This window comes from Oncorhynchus clarkii, chromosome 32, assembly GCF_045791955.1.
Source record: "Oncorhynchus clarkii lewisi isolate Uvic-CL-2024 chromosome 32, UVic_Ocla_1.0, whole genome shotgun sequence".
NCBI lineage: Eukaryota > Metazoa > Chordata > Actinopteri > Salmoniformes > Salmonidae > Oncorhynchus > Oncorhynchus clarkii.
In genome coordinates this window covers 31,442,701-31,462,156 of record NC_092178.1, presented here as the reverse complement: position 1 = coordinate 31,462,156, position 19,456 = coordinate 31,442,701, and the positions used below count along the sequence as shown (strand labels likewise).

Sequence of the window (19,456 nt, the reverse complement as noted above, 5' to 3'; positions counted from 1 at the left end):
CCTTTTTTCTAAGAGAGTAGGTTTGCTAACCAGTTTTGTAACATGGTAAATGGAGAAACAAAAGTCAAATTGTAAACTATTAAATCAACAGGCATAACTAACAATTCACACAGCAAAGTAATCTCCATTCCCGTTAACCTGTTTGGCCAAGAGTGGCCACATCCCCTCCCTTAAATTACCGGTCTATAGAAATACATAAATATAGGCCTAAATGCAATACGGGATACTTAAGCGCTCCAAAAGTGAGAGCATTTACAGCATTACTGGATGGCGTAAATTGTCTTTCTTCCACCTCCATCTGTATGTCAGTCTGACAGCGGTAGGTTACTCACCACCCCTTTTAACCCCTTTAAGGTCATTTGTGTACTTAGTATTCACAAATATCCAAGGGGGATTTCAATGTCCTTCATCAACTTCTAGCCCTCACTAAATCAGATGAGATTCAGTTTTGTAACTAGACTTACATGTGGTAGCGCTGCCTCGGAGGGCCTCGCTAGCTGAGCTGGCGTAGATGGCGAACACGGCCACCTGGTACTCAGTCAGGGAGAGGAGGTAGTTGAGCACCACTGTGTCCACTGTGCCCTGCACTACCTTCTCCTCGGGCTGGCCCCCGCTGGCAGGGTAGTACACCACCCGGTACTTCTCCACCGTCCCTGGGGCGTGGGTCCACGACACCCGGAAACTCCTGGCTGTCACCTCTGAGGTCACCAGGCCTCTGGGAGAGGTCATGGTGACTTCTGGGCCTCTGTCGCCTGAGAGGATGTAGGGTGGGTGAAGAAAGAGAAAGGGTGAGAGGATGGATTTGTTTGCTTTCATGTGGATTTTTCCAAAATGGCTGAAGTGACACATTTCAAACACTGTTGGTTTGTAAAAAGGGATACTATATGACTAAATGTCTATAATGCTCACCTGTGATGTAACCAGACCTGGGTTCAAATACTGTTCCAAATATCTCAATTACTTTCACATACATTCAAAGTAGGTATTCAGATAGATTTTTGTTGAAAAGACAAGTATGTTTTAATGTATTTAGAAATAAACTTGAAAAGTATTTGAAAATACTCAAATATACTCCCATGCATTTAACCCAGGTATTTGAAAATAGTATTTTAAATAAGTATTTGAAAATACTGTCAAATAAAATTTGGTAGACTATTTGGTTTTTACAAATAACCATTCAATTAATGACTCAAATAGAAGTACTTGTTTTGGGTTGTGCATTTGAAAATACTCATAACCACAGATTTTAAATACCAGATACTGAAATACACATGTACTTGAACCCAGGTCTGGATTTAACCTTCTCAATTCTCTCTTCTGAATCTACTACTCTACTTGAATCGGATTCACCTTTGATGGCCTTGTCGAGCTGTTCGACCCGGTCACAGACGGTCCTGGTCAGACGCTCCACGATAGAGCTCATGACGCTGAAGTCGGCCACGTTATAGACATGCGTCTCCTCTGGAGGCGAGCCGATGGCCTTCAGCTCTTTCACATCGGCGTTCTTCACACCTTTGCAGAGGAAAGAGGTAGAGAGCGTGAAGGAGGAAAAGGGGGAGAGAGAGAGAGCGAGTGAGAGAGAGAGAGATACCGACATTAAGAGAGGGAAAGATGATCAGGATGAGTAGAATGAGACATCTCTAGATTACATATCATTACACTGAGCAGGTGACAGAACACGTGGCTTCACACTCAAACCAGTTTTCATAAATATAAATGTTAAAGGTGAAAGAATGTCCTCCATCCGTCAAGAAAAGTGCATCTGCATTCAAGCTATCCCTTTAACTACAGAAATATATGAGCATTTAGAGAGAACTAAGATGAGGCTTTGTCTCATACCAATGGCAAACAGCTCTATTCCCGCCTCTCTCAGACTCTGAGCCGGGGGTTTGACATCGTCTTGAGACTTCCCATCTGTGATCAGGATTCCAATTTTGGGAACGCCGGCCCTGGATCCGGACTCAGGTTTATAACTGTTCTCCAGGATGTACGTCAATGCAAGACCTAGAGAGAAGAATATCAGCATACTGTCTAACTCCTAGCGGTTCTTGAGGAGTGTCACATACAGTATTAGCATCTTTGTTAGATTATTGGGTTACCTGTCTAAAATAGATGAATCATGTTATCGGGACATCTAATACAATGTGGTAGAATAACATAATGAAAGTAATTTGTGCCAGGTGGGTAATGTGTATTATGTGGAGTTCAGTAGTATTACAGAGTACAGAGGACGAAAGGATTATTTTCTAGTACCCGTCAGTGTGTTCCCTCCTTTGTAGGGCAGGTTCTTCACAGCGTCGATGACTGCTTCTTTGGTGGTGAAAGTGTTCAGGTGCCACTCCATCCTGGGGTCACCACTGTACTGGGCCAGACCTGTGAACAGGGTAACACTATGAGCTTCTCTCAACACACATTCACACTCCATTATTGTACTGACGATAATCCTTTATTACCCAGATGAAACACAGCAACACAACAACACAGAAACTACAGTACCTGTGACTCCAGTGGGTGGAATAGACAGGCCATGGCCATATGGCTAATTGGCTATCACCATCTAATCATGAGCGCTTTAGCAATACTGCTTTCTCATAATTATAATGATGATGACAATGATAGGGAAAAAACATTACAGATGATGATGATGATGATAAAGAAACCAGTAGAATAGATGACAGATTGTTTCCTCACCTATCCGTGTCTTGTCAAACTCCACATGGAAGGCGCTAACCAGATTCTCCAGGAACATGCGGACCAGACGGAAGTTTATCCGTCCGATACTCCATGATCCGTCCACCAGGATCACAATATCTGCAATGGCCGGGGTCTTACACATGAACTGCTCTGTAGAGGAAAGAAATACAGACCAAATCTGTTAATACCAACATACTAATGACAAAGCATTAAAACATTAGCCTAGATAAAACACAAGAATGCACAACACACCACTACTGTAGCATAAAGGGGAAAGTAAGGTCACTGAAGATAGTAACTTATCAAATACAGGTAAACTGAATCAAACAATTAAAATGTTATCATGATTTTTCTAAATTCATTTTTCATTATTTGAAGTGCAGCTTAGGTCCAAAGCATTTGTTTATTCAGTTCAAACCATCTTCCCACAAAATTCCCTGAAGGACAATTTAGAGTATAATTAATGCTAAATTATTCTGGTGCTTACGAATACACCCAGTCAATGAAAGAAAATATGCCTTAATTAGGTGACATTTTATTTCAACACTTTGCTACATAGCCTTTCACATAATAATATATCTTATTATGCCTCCTCTCACAATCTGTGCCAATCCATTTAAGTAGAGACAGGCCTGTCATTAGAGCACAAACAGACATGACAGCAATGCGCTATTATCCTGATCCAACACACTCAGTGTGAGGGAAAAGCATTGACCCAGAACTCTCTGTGTGGATTCAGAAGGTTTCTGCAGGATATGCACAAACCTGCATTGAATATGCTTATGTATCTTTAGTTCAGGAAAAAACTCTTGACTTTCACAGTTCAGAAAACTGTCAGACTTTCAGTCTTACGCAATAAATAATATACCCGGAATCAAGATTATTATTTTTGTTGTACAGTATATTTCTCCTATACCAACTGATGTGTGTGTGTGAAAATTGTGAAATTGTGTGACCAGCAAAGACACAAATAAGAAAAGGGCAGCAGTTTATTGATTAAAAGCAAAATACTGTAAAAGTGATCCAACATTCCATAACCCTTTGTGGTGGATTACAATGATTGATTTCAGATTCTGAATGGCATAGTGCCTTCAGAAAGTATTCACACCCCTTGACTTTTTCCACATTTTGTTGTTACAGCCTGAATTTGAAAATGTATTAAATTTAGATTTATTTTGTCACTGGCCTACAAACAACACCCCATCATTTCAAAGTGTATTTATGTTTTTCACTTTTTTTTATTACAAATTTGTTAGAAACGAAAAGCTTGAATGTCTTGAGTCAAAGTATTCAACCCCTTTGTTATGTCAAGCCTAAACAAGGTCAGGAGTAAAAACGTGCTTAACAAGTCACATAATAAGTTCCACGGACTCACTCTGTGTGCAATAATAGTGTTTAACATTATTTTTTTAATGACTACCTCATCTCTGTACCCCACACATACAATTATCTGTAAGGTCCCTCAGTCGAGCAGTGGATTTTAACCACAAAGACCAGGGAGGTTTCCAATGCCTCGCAAAGAAAGGCACCTATTGGTAGATGGGTAAAACATTTACAAAAGCAGACATTGAATATCTCTTTGAGCATGGTGAAGTTATTATTTACACATTGGATGGTGTATCATAACACCCAGTCACTACAAAGATACAGGCGTCATTCCTAACTAAGTTACCGGAAATGAAGGAAACAGCTCATTGATTTCACCATGAGGCCAATGTTGACTTTAACATAGTTAGTTTAATGGCAGTGATAGGGAAAAAAAGGATGGATCAACAACAGTATAGTTACTCTACAAAACTAACCTAATTGACAGTGAAAAGAAAGAAGCCTTATACGGAATAAAAATATTCCAAAACATGCATCCTGTTTGTAACAAGGGACTAAAGTAATACTGAAAAAAATGTGTCAAGGCAATTTACTTTTTGTCCTGAATATAAAGTGTTATGGGGTAAATCCAATACAACACATTACTGAGTACCACTCTGCATATTTCAAGTATAGTGAAGGCTGCGTCATGTTATGGGTATGCTTGTAATCGTTAAGGACTGGGGAGTTTTTCAGGTAAAAAAATAAACGTAATGCACAGGCAAAATCATAGAGGAAAACCTGGTTCAGTCTACTTTCCACCAGACACTGGGAGATTAATTTACCTTTCAGCAGGTCAAGAACCTAAAACACATGGCCAAATATACACTAGAGTTTTTACAAGAAGACAATGAATGTTCCAGTGGCCGAGTTACTGTTTTGACTTAAATCTACTTGAAAATCTATGGCAAGACCTAAATGTGGTTGTCTAGCAATGATTAACAACCAATTTGACAGAGCTTGACAATTTGGGTAAATAATAATGGGCAAATGCTACACAATCCAGGTGTGGAAAGCTCTAATGCCGTGTTCACATTGGCAGTTTGAAGTGACTCAAATCCTATTTATTTGCATATCTAATTAGAATCTGTTACTTTTCCTGCAGTCTGAATAGCCAGAAAGCACATGGAATCTGATATTTCAGGCCACATTTCAAACCACCCATGAAGCTCAGGTACAAATCTGATTACTGGCCATCTGATTATTTGCCCTCAAGTGGTTTTTAGACTGTTATTTGGCATATCTTGTTGCTTACTAGCTAGGTTACTCTGTTGACAGTTAGACAAGAACATGTGGTAGCTACCTAGCTTGTTAATTTTTACAAATAAATCAGTGAATGTGCTAGAAAGCTAAATAGTTAACTAGCTAGGACTCGTTTTGAAAGTTGGATCCTCTTATCCTTTTGAGGCTTTAAAAGTGGCATTTTCTCCCCAATTTTCCATCTTGTCTCATCGCTGCAACTCCCCAACGGGCTCGGCGAAGGTTGAGTCATGCATCCTCCGAAACATGACCCACCTAACTGCGCTCCTTAACATCCGCCAGCACCAATGTGTCGGAGGAAACACTGTTCAACTGGCGACAGGAGTCAGCCTGCCACAAGGAGTCACTAGAGCGCGATGAGCCAAGTAAAGCTCCACCAGCCTAACCCGGACCACGCTGGGCCAATTGTGCGCCGTCCTATGGGACTGCCGGCCACGGCCGGTTGTGGCACAGCCCGGGAATGAACCCAGGTCTGTAGTAATGCCTCTAGCAGTGTGATGCAGTGTCTTAGACCGCTGCACCACTCAGGAAGCCCCACTGCATAACTTCTGAGTGACAGGAAGCATGAGCACCACCACCAATCAACCTACACCACTGTACACACCCCCGTTACTATGACAACTAGCATAGCCTTGTCAGCAAATGACTGCTGTCTGAACACACACAAATCCAATTTGGTCACTTGTAACTTGCTGTTTGGACAGCCAGTAGTCCAAAACGGATTTGAAAAACAAAACTGATTTGAGCATTAAGGCCTGAACAATGCTTTAAAGACTCACTGCTGTAAACGCTGCCAAAGTTTTGACTCAGGGGTGTGAATACTTATGTAAGTGAGACCTTTCTGTATTTCATTTTCAATAAATGTGCAAAAATAAAATCACTTTGTCATTATGGGGTATTGTTAGTAGATGGGTGAGAAAAATATATTTAATCAATTTTGAATTCAGGCTGTAACACATCAAAATGTGGAATAAGTCAAGTGGTATGAATACTTTCTGAAGGCACTGTATATGCCACTTTTCCCATTGAGCATTCCATGCACACAGCTGCAGTGGTACACAGATTCAGTCTCAGAGTTCGGTGAACAGACATCTTCTGGAAGTTTTGCTCATTATCTCTGGGGAGAGAGAACGTACAGAACATCAAGGCAATGTAGAGATCATCATTTAAACATTGTTACAATCAAAAAGGTGTTTCAGTTATCAAATCCATGCAAAACATAATGAAACAGTTGTATATACTTTTTTCATTGGAAAAGAGAGAATATAACTCTATAAAAATATTATCCCCCAGATAAAAAGACTGCTTACCAGGCTGGAACATGTTAGGAAACCAAGAGTGGTCTACCTACCACTGAGTGGTCTACCTACAAGTCTGAGTGGTCTACCTACAAGTCTGTATAATTCTGGAGTTTCAGTTTCCAGATTATACCAGAAAACCATTCAATATCTCATCATAATAGACCTTAGTAAAGGAAGTAAAACGTCAAATAACTTTACAGTATAAAGTGCTTTGTGTGTCAACCTCATAAAATAACCTCCCAAAATTGAATTCTGTTTTCTGAACATTCAATTGGAGGGAACAATTTTGGACTGAGTGAAAGAGCAATGTCTGAGTGCCTTTAATAGCAGGGCAACAAACATAGCCAGGTGGATAGATAGGGGGGAGAGCGAGAGAGAAGGATACTGAAAAGTAGAGAGTTGGATAGTAAGAATGGAGAAAGGGGCGAGGGAGAGATTATTTTAGAACATAGCTATTAGTGGAGAACCTCAGGCACTTGTGGCTCTGACGGGTCACAGTGTCAACAGTCAAGGCCAAGGCGGGGTCAGGGTTAAGGCGACTGCGGTAACGCCTAGGGGGAGAGGGAGCCAAGAGTTCCCATTTCTCCATGTCAAAGCTGGTCCATGCACCTTTCTCTCATCCCATCCAGATTTATAATGTGTGTAATTTACACACACAGAGGAGAGAAGACACCATAACCTCTAGCTAAGGGCCTAACATTCCTCTTCAAAGACATGAAAGGGCAAAATAGTTGTGTGCAGAAGCCAGTTGCAGATTCCACACGTGTGTCCACTAGGCAGGTATCCCCAAAGGTCTGCTCATTCATCTACAGTATGAACAAATTGCAGCGTTAAAGTGATGGATTAGTGAAAGCTACTTATGACAAAAGTGACACGTGCACACACATATGCACACACACATTTATTCCTATAAATAATCAAGTAAGAAGAATATAAAATCCTGTCACATATACCATGAATGTATGCAACTACAACTACTGCAACAACTCCAAACGAACTACTGTAGCTCCCTCTGACAATAATAGATGTGATCAGCCAGTGGAGCTCAACACCAACCCTCCCCCCATACCCCAGTAGCAAATCAAACCCTAATCATCTCATAGGGTTGACATTATTCACAGGAGCTGTCTTCGAAGAGCTCCACCATACAGGAGAATAATTCAATCATGCAGACCATACCATCATGAGGAATCTCCATGCTTCCCTCCCACAGGCATCTCACAGACAAGAGGCAATAAATACAAGCCTCAAAATAGCCAAGCTAGTTGTCTCTTAATTCTATACTAGTATATGGAATGTTGGAATATGTGGCTGAAATATGTAAGGGTTTAGATATGGGCAGTGCCTTATTAATAGTGATGGGATGGTGTATGCATTCATTATTCCCTAGGGGGTCGAGGTGGATTTTCCCTCACGCATTTCTATAAACAATGCAGGTATAGGCTAATGTCTTTCGATGGGTCATTTTAAAAAGAATCAACTTAAAATCTACTTCAGCCTCTGCCTGATAAAGGTTGTTGTGACAGAAAAATCACCTTGTTCAAAGCCTTTTGTCCAATAAAATCCAAAATGTGTCTACAGAATGTATGGCCTTCTGTCTGCATATTTCCACCATACCTCATCATACCATAAGCCTATTTGTGAAGATGTTAAGCTGAGAGGCCATACGGCCACACGCCCAGTGAGTGATGGGACTACAGCGACTGGGGTAGAGTGGAACAGGTAAAACCTCACCTCTGGGTATTGGCTTTGTGATTGTGAGGCGATGCAACATATGGAGAAAGGGCCACGCTGTCGATCGAGCGAAGATTAACAAGTAACATCTGTCAGCATCATCCGGCAGAGAACAAACAATGAACAGACAATGTGACAACGTTCAGACGTTGTCGTGGGAACCCGGGGGAAATTACTGTAAGCCAGATGCATCCTGCGAATATTAAAATGCACTTCTGTCGCTAGAAACAGTTAACAACAGACGGGAAGTGTTGGGTGATGTGACAGGAACTGTGTGCGTGTGTTTAAGAGTGAGAATGTGTGTGTGTGTGTGTGTGTGTGTGAGAGAGACCTCTCAGAAAGTGCAATGAATGATGAATGATGCTGGTCAACAGAGGCCAATTCCTCCAGACCATATGGATGTAATCACATGGGATCTTCTCTCTGGCGGGGTTAACTAGGTGCTTTTAAACTGGTGCCTGCCTACCCGCCTGAGAGCATCTGTCACCTGTCACATTCCTATCCCCTCCAAATGACTCTGTTTCAATGTCAAGTTACATTGATGGAGCTTTTGCTCCATGCTTCATAACTCAGTAAAGCCTGCACTTATATTAATGGAATCCCAGACTCTCTCTGGCTAGGCTACAGCCCTCTTTTGCTCACTTTCAATTTGGCTATATGAACAGTGCATCCGTCTGAGATGAGGCATGCTTTGTTGATTCATCATGGTTTTGTAGCATGGGGAAATTAAATTGCGTTGAGTTGTTTATTTATTGCTGATTTTGTACATAATAAATGCTGTAAGTTTGCAGTGGTATGCAATGTATCCATCAGCTAGAGCGGGGATGGGCAACTGGAGGCCCGCGGCTCCCCTTTTGTAAGTCCGCGGATCAATAGTAGAATACACAAGGTGCAATTTTGAAAATTGGTTGTGCATCAGCAGTTTTTCTCTTATTATGTCAGTCACTGACAGTCACTCAAATAGCCCAACAAAGTTTAGCTTAGAGCCCCCAAAAGGCTACGGCCGACTCTGACTGCATGTGTGGGTATGGATGTGGGTACGCAGCCCCGCGATCCACTGCGGCCCCTCAAGATGAGTTCAGAATTGTTTGTGGCCTCCAACCCCATCAATGTTGGCCATCCCTGATCTAGAGCCATATAGAGTAAACGGGTTCCTTTCACAACAAGCTGACTGACTGAGCCAGCCAGGTATTTTTTTTGTGCCATGAAACTGTTATAAAACCTGTCATAACACCATCCTATGAATGACACAATGCCTCTCTCAATAGGAAGTAGTATACCTAGTATCCCTATCTCACTCATCATTTTTTGACTGATCGCTGTCATTTCCGTTCACAACTTGCAGACTTGTTTACGTGCTGCTGTGTGTTTTGTTGCTAACCTTACTTTGCTACCTGACAACTTTACGGTTTTTCTTTTTAATTACCATTTATATTTTTTGTTTTTCCCTCACTCAACTTTTTATCATTCAACTTTTTCACCCCGGGCACTTTATCTGGATGTAGTTGTGAGGACCTCCACCAGCCGAAGCTAAGTAGTAACATTAACATGATGCCTTCTAATTGCAATCGCTGTATTCATAATATACAGGAGAACGGTCGCCTTATGGCTAGGATAGCTGTGCTGCAAGCCCAGCTTCAGGAGCAATCGTCAGGCAAGGGTAATTTCAGTGTAGGAAAGGATGAAACAGCGTCTGTGCCACCAGTAAGTACAGATAGTAACGTTCGTATAAATCCCCTCGCACGGTCCCCGCAGCCGGACAACTTTCTCATGTCTTCTGGAGGGAAATGCTTTAGGAATGCTCAACCGGTGTCGCTCATTCAGCTGACAGAAACTTTCAACCGGTTCTCCCCATTAAGCAGCGAGTCGGAGTCAGAGGCTGAGCCTTCTCTGGTCTTTACTCCTCCCGTTACGGGGTCTGAGACGCCGAAGCCTCCCACCATTAGCTCTGACAAATTAAAAACCCTAGTCATTGGCGACTCCATTACCCGCAGCCTTAGACTTAAAACGAAATATCCAGTGATCATACACTGTTTACCAGGGGGCAAGGCTACTGACATTAAGGCTAATCTGAAGATGGTGCTGGCTAAAGCTAAAACTGGCGAGTGTAGAGAGTATAGGGATATTGTTATCCACGTCGGCAAAAATTATGTTAGGATGAAACAGTCAGAGGTCACCAAGCGCAACATAGATTCAGCGTGTAAATCAGCTAGAAAGATGTGTCGGCATCGAGTAATTGTCTCTGGCCCCCTCCCAGTTAGGGGGAGTGATGAGCTCTCACAACTCAATCGCTGGTTGAAAACTATTTTCTGCCCCTCCCAAAAGATAGAATTTGTAGATAATTGGCCCTCTTTCTGGGACTCACCCACAAACAGGACCAAGCCTGGCCTGTTGAGGAGTGATGGACCCTATCCTAGCTGGAGGGGTGCTCTCATCTAATCTACGAACATAGACAGGGCTCTAACTCCCCTAGCTCCACAATGAAATAGGGTGCAGGCCAGGCAGCAGGCTGTTAGCCAGCCCTGCCAGCTTAGTGGAGTCTGCCACAAGCACAGTCAGTGTAGTCAGCTCAGCTATCCCCATTGAGACCGTGTCTGTGCCTCGACCTAGGTTGGGTAAAACTAAACATGGCGGTGTTCGCCTTTGCAATCTCACTAGAATAAAGACCTCCATTCCTGACATTATTGAAAGAGATTGTGATACCTCACATCACAATTTAGGGCTACTTAATGTTAGATCCCTCACTTCCAAGGCAGTTATAGTCAATGAACTAATCACTGATCATAATCTTGATGTGATTGGCCTGACTGAAACATGGCTAAGCCTGATGAATCTACTGTGTTAAATGAGGCCTCACCTCCTGGTTACACTAGTGACCATATCCCTCGCGCATCCCATAAATGTGGAGGTGTTGCTAACCTTTACAATAGCACATTTCAATTTACAAAAAAAAAAAAATGTTCGTCTTTTGAGCTTCTAGTCATGAAATCTATGCAGCCTACTCAATCACTTTTTATAGCTACTGTTTAAAGGCCTCCTGGGTCATATACAGTATTCCTCACTGAGTTCCCTGAATTCCTATCGGACCTTGTAGTCATAGCAGATAATATTCAAATTTTTGGTGACTTTAATATTCACATGGAAAATTCCACAGACCCACTCCAAAAGGCTTTCGGAGCCATCATCGACTCAGTGGGTTTTGTCCAACATGTCTCCGGAGCGACTCACTGCCACAGTCATACTCTGGACCTAGTTTTGTCCCATGGAATAAATGTTGTGGATCTTAATGTTTTTCCTCATAATCCTGGACTATCGGACAACCATTTTATTACGTTTGCAATCGCAACAAATAATCTGCTCAGACCCCAACCAAGGAGCATCAAAAGTCGTGCTATAAATTCTCAGACAACCGAAAGATTCCTTGATGCCCTTCCAGACTCCCTCAGCCTACCCAAGGACGTCAGAGGACAAAAATCAGTTAACCACCTAACTGAGGAACTCAATTTAACCTTGCGCAATACCCTAGATGCAGTTGCACCCCTAAAAACATTTCTCATAAGAAACTACAGTGCCTTGCGAAAGTATTCGGCCCCCTTGAACTTTGCGACCTTTTGCCACATTTCAGGCTTCAAACATAAAGATGTATTTTTTTGTGAAGAATCAACAACAAGTGGGACACAATCATGAAGTGGAACGACATTTATTGGATATTTCAAACTTTTTTAACAAATCAAAAACTGAAAAATTGGGCGTGCAAAATTATTCAGCCCCCTTAAGTTAATACTTTGTAGCGCCACCTTTTGCTGCGATTACAGCTGTAAGTCGCTTGGGGTATGTCTCTATCAGTTTTGCACATCGAGAGACTGACATTTTTTCCCATTCCTCCTTGCAAAACAGCTCGAGCTCAGTGAGGTTGGATGGAGAGCATTTGTGAACAGCAGTTTTCAGTTCTTTCCACAGATTCTCGATTGGATTCAGGTCTGGACTTTGACTTGGCCATTCTAACACCTGGATATGTTTATTTTTGAACCATTCCATTGTAGATTTTGCTTTATGTTTTGGATCATTGTCTTGTTGGAAGACAAATCTCCGTCCCAGTCTCAGGTCTTTTGCAGACTCCATCAGGTTTTCTTCCAGAATGGTCCTGTATTTGGCTCCATCCATCTTCCCATCAATTTTAACCATCTTCCCTGTCCCTGCTGAAGAAAAGCAGGCCCAAACCATGATGCTGCCACCACCATGTTTGACAGTGGGGATGGTGTGTTCAGGGTGATGAGCTGTGCTGCTTTTACGCCAAACATAACGTTTTGCATTGTTGCCAAAAAGTTCAATTTTGGTTTCATCTGACCAGAGCACCTTCTTCCACATGTTTGGTGTGTCTCCCAGGTGGCTTGTGGCAAACTTTAAACAACACTTTTTATGGATATATTTAAGAAATGGCTTTCTTCTTGCCACTCTTCCATAAAGGTCAGATTTGTGCAATATACGACTGATTGTTGTCCTATGGACAGAGTCTCCCACCTCAGCTGTAGATCTCTGCAGTTCATCCAGAGTGATCATGGGCCTCTTGGCTGCATCTCTGATCAGTCTTCTCCTTGTATGAGCTGAAAGTTTAGAGGGACGGCCAGGTCTTGGTAGATTTGCAGTGGTCTGATACTCCTTCCATTTTAATATTATCGCTTGCACAGTGCTCCTTGGGATGTTTAAAGCTTGGGAAATCTTTTTGTATCCAAATCCGGCTTTAAACTTCTTCACAACAGTATCTCGGACCTGCCTGGTGTGTTCCTTGTTCTTCATGATGCTCTCTGCGCTTTTAACGGACCTCTGAGACTATCACAGTGCAGGTGCATTTATACGGAGACTTGATTACACACAGGTGGATTGTATTTATCATCATTAGTCATTTAGGTCAACATTGGATCATTCAGAGATCCTCACTGAACTTCTGGAGAGAGTTTGCTGCACTGAAAGTAAAGGGGCTGAATAATTTTGCACGCGCAATTTTTCAGTATTTGATTTGTTAAAAAAGTTTGAAATATCCAATAAATGTCGTTCCACTTCATGATTGTGTCCCACTTGTTGTTGATTCTTCACAAAAAAAATACAGTTTTATATCTTTATGTTTGAAGCCTGAAATGTGGCAAAAGGTCGCAAAGTTCAAGGGGGCCGAATACTTTCGCAAGGCACTGTAGCTCCCTGGTATAGAGAAAATACCCGAGCTCTGAAGCAAGCTTCCAGAAAATTGGAACGGAAATGGCGCCACACCAAACTGGAAGTCTTCCGACTAGCTTGGAAAGACAGTACCGTGCAGTATCGAAGAGCCCTCACTGCTGCTCGATCATCCTATTTTTCCAACTTAATTGAGGAAAATAAGAACAATCCAAAATAAATGTTTGATACTGTCGCAAAGCTAACTAAAAAGCAGCATTCCCCAAGAGAGGATGGCTTTCACTTCAGCTGTAATAAATTCATGAACTTCTTTGATGAAAATATAATGATCAATAGAAAGCAAATTACGGACTCCTCTTTAAATCTGCGTATTCCTCAAAAGCTCAGTTGTCCTGAGTCTGCACAACTCAGCCAGGACCTAGGATCAAGGGAGACACTCAAGTGTTTTAGTACTATATCTCTTGACACAATGATGAAAAAAATCATGGTCTCTAAACCTTCAAGCTGCATACTGGACCCTATTCCAACTAATCTACTGAAAAGAGATTGGAAACCCAAATTGATCTACACGTTCAAGTTCTGGCCTGGTTTAGATCTTATCTGTCGGAAAGATATCAGTTTGTCTCTGTGAATAGTTTGTCCTCTGACAAATCAACTGTAAATGTCGGTGTTCCTCAAGATTCCGTTTTAGGACCACTATTGTTTTCACTGTATATTTGACCTCTTGGGGATGTCAGTCGAAAATAAAATGTTAACTTTCACAGCTATGCGGATGACACACGGCTGTACATTTCAATGAAACATGGTGAAGCCCCAAAATTGCCCTCGTTGGAAGCCTGTGTTTCAGACATAAGGAAGTGGATGGCTGCAAATGTTCTACTTTTAAACTCGGACAAAACAGAGATGCTTGTTCCAGATCCCAAGAAACAAAGAGATCTTCTGTTAAATCTGACAACTAATCTTGATGGTTGTACAGTCGTCTCAAATAAAACTGTGAAGGACCTCGGCGTTACTCTGGACCCTGATCTCTCTTTTGACGAACATATCAAGACTGTTTCAAGGACAGCTTTTTTCCGTTTACGTAACATTGAAATAATCAGAAATTGTCTGTCCAAAAATTATGCAGAAAAATTAATCCATGCTTTTGTTACTTCTAGGTTAGATTACTGCAATGCTCTACTTTCCGGCTACCCGGATAAAGCACTAAATAAACTGCAGTTAGTGCTAAATACGGCTGATAGAATCTTGACTAGAACCAAAAAAATGTGATCATATTACTCCAGTGCTAGCCTCCCAACACTGGCTTCCTGTTAAGGCAAGGGCTGATTTCAAGGTTTTACTGCTAACCTACAAAGCAGTACATGGGCTTGCTCCTAACTATCTTTCCGATTTGGTCCTGCCGTACATACCTACACGCACGCTACGGTCACAAGACGCAGGCCTCCTAATTGTCCCTAGAATTTCTAAGCAAACAGCTGGAGGCAGGGCTTTCTCCTATAGAGCTCCATTTTTATGGAATGGTCTGCCTACCCATGTGAGAGACGCAGACTCGGTCTCAACCTTTAAGTCTTCATTGAAGACTCATCTCTTCAGTAGGTTCTTATGATTGAGTGTAGTCTGGCCCAGGAGTGTGAAGGTGAATGGAAAGTCACTGGAGCAACGAACCGCCCTTGCTGTCTCTGCCTGGCCGGTTCCCCTCTGTCCACTGGGATTCTCTGCCTCTAACCCTATTACAGGGGCTGAGTCACTGGCTTACTGGTTCTCTTCCATGCCGTCCCTAGGAGGGGTGTGTCACTTGAGTGGGTTGAGTCACTGACGTGGTCTTCCTGTCTGGGTTGGCGCTCTCCCTTGGGTTGTGCTGTGGCTGAGATCTTTGTGGGCTATACTCAGCCTTATCTCTGGATGGTAAGTTGGTGGTTGAAGATATCCCTCTAGTGGCTGTGCTTTGGCAAAGTGGGTGTGGTTATATCCTGCCTGTTTGGCCCTGTCTGGGGTTATCATCGGATGGGGCCACAGTGTCTCCTGATCCCTCCTGTCTCAGCCTCCAGTATTTATGCTGCAGTGGTAGGGCTAGGGTCAGTCTGTTATATCTGGAGTATATCTCCTGTCTTATCCTGTTGCCTGTGTGAATTTAAGTATGCTCTCTCTAATTCTCTCTTTATCTCTTTCTTTCTCTCTCTCGGAGGACCTGAGCCCTTGGACCATGCCTCAGGACTACCTGGCATGATGACTCCTTGTTGTCCCCAATCCAACTGGCTGTGCTGCTGCTCCAGTTTCAACTGTTCTGCCTGCGGCTATGGAACCCTGACCTGTTCACTGTGATTACTATTATTTGACCATGCTGGTCATTTATGAACATTTGAACATCTTGGCCATGTTCTGTTATAATCTCCACTCGGCACAGCCAGAAGAGGACTGGCCACCCCTCATGTCCTGGTTCCTCTCTAGGTTTCTTCCTAGGTTTTGGCCTTTCTAGGGAGTTTTTCCTAGCCACCGTGCTTCTACACCTGCATTGCTTGCTGTTTGGGGTTTTAGGCTGGGTTTCTGTACAGCACCTTGGTATATCAGCTGATGTAAGAAGGGCTACATAAATACATTTGATTTGATTATGGTCCAGCATAAAAGTTCCAATGCTCCATTTGTCTATCAAATTATTTTCACTTAACAGTTTTCCTGCAAGTCTTAAATGGACAGCATAAAGGCTGAATATCAAAGGTACTATACAGCCTGTTACCAAACAAATTAATTAGAAGGAATTATAAATGAACATTTATGGAATCCTGTGCCTTTGACACCGAACAGAGAAGTCCAACAGTTGTACTAGTTCAGCCTTCAAAACCATGTCTGTGACTGTGCCCATGGTTATAGGGATACTGTAGCTATATTATTTTATCTTGGGCTGTTCTTATGTCTTATGAAAACACTGTGTTTTCCAGACATCCAAGAGAATTTGGAAAGTAATCCATGCCTGTTAGTGCTGAATTAGTGCAAACTGTCACATTTTTATCCACTACTGCACAGATATTCAATCACATCTTAACCAACAGAAAGGCAAGATAACGATCTCCTCATTCACTAAACATGGCCTCAAATGATACCACTACCATTACATCTTCTGTCCACATCTCTCAGCTGTTATTCATGAGACTAGAGAGAACCTCTCTGTCCTCTAAGCAGCTCTGTCTGTAGGCTACTGGAGACCACTAAAAGTCTTTCATGCTTAAAATATAACCTGTGGTTCCTGGGGGCGACACTACAGCTCGTTAGGGTCCCCTGATGAGTGGGGGACATCAGGAGCAAGCTGTGATCTCATTATCTCGCCGGCCTCTCCGGATACGGTCCAATTGCCTCCGTGTGAACAAATGACCGTGTAATTAAAGTTAAACAAATGGGACATGTCATCGCAGCGTAATACTGTCTGGTTGTACCACTTCCCCAACCACCTGCTAGTTAAGGGACATTGAGGAGGCGTAATATTTTCCTTGACCCCAACGCGACAGGGCAGATAAGGTAATGCTAACTTGAGCAGGTAGCAGGAACTGAAAGCAGTCTAGCTGAAAGGTAAAGGATATGGTCTGGTACTGGTAACTGCTTATGCTGCTGCCAATAGAATATACCTAAAAGCTGGCATTGGAAGCACAAACTGGAATGAAATTAAGAGGTTAAGTAATACCTATGATAATGTTACGGCACTGTAATATACCACACAGCACACGCCCATAACCGTCTATTCCTCTTGAGCCAAAAGGGGCTGAAAATAAATGTGTCATACATAAACTACGCCATTTTATGCTTTAACTGACTGACACCAATCATTTTTCTGCTCAATAATGTGTCAATGAACCCCGAGCCCTGCACAACATAAGCGCTGCCATGGTGACGCATGAGTCATATGGCCTTAATCACTTGTATATGTCCCTTATGACACCACCGCCACGTCGGAAGTGGCCCCAGAAGTTTGGCCCCAGAATATTCAATTAGGGCATCAATATCAGAGTCCAGTATCCTTCCTGGGACCAGTTCAGAGAGGATATGCATGGAGCTAAGTGCTAGGTTGTGTGGGACTGAGGCATCTGCCAGGCCTTGGGCACACCTGTATGCCCTCTGGCATCCCTGCACACCCAGGCAGGCAGGCAAGCAGGCAGGGAGCTACAGGGGGTTTACTTACCAAGGCTGGAGACATCCTTGAACGGGCCCCACGATAACATAGCAACGGTATTCTGCAAGTGTGGGCAAGGAGATAGCTGCCTGTGTCAATTGTCTACATGCAATGGATAGAGCGAGGGAGAGTGCCGAGGGAGGGAGAAAGAGAAAAAGGAGAGAAACAGCGAGGAGGAATAAATGAGAGCTTGAGAGGATAAGAAAGAGGAGGAAAAGAGAGAAAGAAGATGGAGTGAGGGAGAAACCAAAGCAGCATCATTATATCTCGAGTTAGTTTCCACCTTCTGTCTTTTACCCATAGGCATTTTAAGAGACGGCAGGTGATCCATCGCAGATCTCAAAGCACCACAGGGATCCTTACACCACATTCCATAATTGCAAAGCCTTCCCTCAACTACTTTTTGACACCTCGGCCAAATCATAGCTCTTTATGCCAGAAACACAGACGAGGTCCAGGTCGCCATGAGACACACACACCACAGGAGTTTTATAAACACTGTTACGCTCTTTGTCTGAAAACAAACTCCTAAATCTCCCACTAATAGCCTGTTTCAGCCCACCAACAGCTCTTACAAAATCCCTGTTTTTTTTAAATAACGCTGAATACAGGCAAGTTGCAATAATGTGGCAGAAAATTGTTTTCTTGCAGACAACTCTGTTCAGACACTTTGAGATCAATCCGTTGCAAAGAATCAATACTTAGTCCTTTACATCTCTTTTATCTGTTTGAACGAGTGTTAAAACACCTCTGCAACTATTGCATACATAACATCTGTAAGGGTAAAGGTTATTTCAGTTGGGGCACTACAGCTATGACACTCCAGCTTTCTATCAGGGTTAATGCACTATTTATTTGATGTAATGTATGTGTGTATTCTACTGTTGTTTCTTCTCTGAAAATTGTATAGACATCTACAACCATGTTTGGTGGTTCGTGATGACTGTTGGTAAACTTCGTCATTCCTGTTTTTAGATCCTGGGCGATCATTTATCATGACAGATTTATAACAACGTCATGCTCATTTTAAAAGGAAAATAGTTAAGGTTTACCTTGGTTTTGTGCAACACAGCAATCACAAGTAGATCATTGCTCCAAAATGCTTTGAAATGTACTGTGCTCATTTTTAATGGACCATTTTCCAACCCTGAACTTTCCTTCAAAGTCTACTTGAAATGAAGCACATTGCAGTTGTTTCTCCAAAGAGCGAGTGGGAATGAGGATCACATTCAAGGCCTTTCTTCTTCAGAAAAGTTCAAACAAAAATATCACAAGGGCAATGATTTCTAATTGTCGCATCCACTCCCAATGACAAATGTACAGCAGTCCACTCCACCGCTAGGGATAGCCTCAGCACCAACCAAGAGGCCTCTGGAGCTCAAACTTACCTGTGTGTCGTCAAGTGAATCTTCTCTATGCTGAGATCCTGGTTGAAATCCAGGTTTTGAATTGCGATTTGAAGACTGAGCCACAGCAATTTCCAGATTTCAGAGGTTGGTCACTCATACCTTCCACCTTACCTTCAGATATCTCATTGTTCTCCTCGGTGACACTGGTGTCTTTCTGGTTTTTGGGTCGTACATTCTGGGGCTGTACATTCTCATTGTCAGGCTCTGAAAGTTGGGCAAAAACAAACCAAACACATTTCCATTGACACATTATACTGTAGAATACATTTTGTCAAAGATGTTAGAACAATGGCAATCATACAGATCAACTATTTCCTTTGATAAACAACCTCATGAAATCATAGAATAAGTTGTAAAAGTTAAAA

The 19,456-nt window shown here is 42.4% G+C and overlaps 1 protein-coding gene across 2 annotated transcripts in view; it reads right to left on the bottom strand.

Annotated features, from left to right (window-relative positions):
* Positions 1 to 19,456, bottom strand: part of LOC139391739 (collagen alpha-1(XIV) chain-like) — a 98,864-nt gene that overhangs the window by 68,961 nt on the left and 10,447 nt on the right. The window contains exons 5-10 of one of the 2 annotated variants that reach the window (XM_071139244.1): positions 19,203 to 19,295; positions 2,692 to 2,844; positions 2,254 to 2,373; positions 1,840 to 2,004; positions 1,336 to 1,512; positions 465 to 752 (exon numbers count right to left, since the gene is read on the bottom strand). In XM_071139244.1, coding sequence (XP_070995345.1) covers positions 465 to 752; positions 1,336 to 1,512; positions 1,840 to 2,004; positions 2,254 to 2,373; positions 2,692 to 2,844; positions 19,203 to 19,295 — 996 coding nt within the window. The remainder of the gene's footprint in view (positions 1 to 464; positions 753 to 1,335; positions 1,513 to 1,839; positions 2,005 to 2,253; positions 2,374 to 2,691; positions 2,845 to 19,202; positions 19,296 to 19,456) is intronic. The other variant, XM_071139243.1, reaches the window with a different exon arrangement.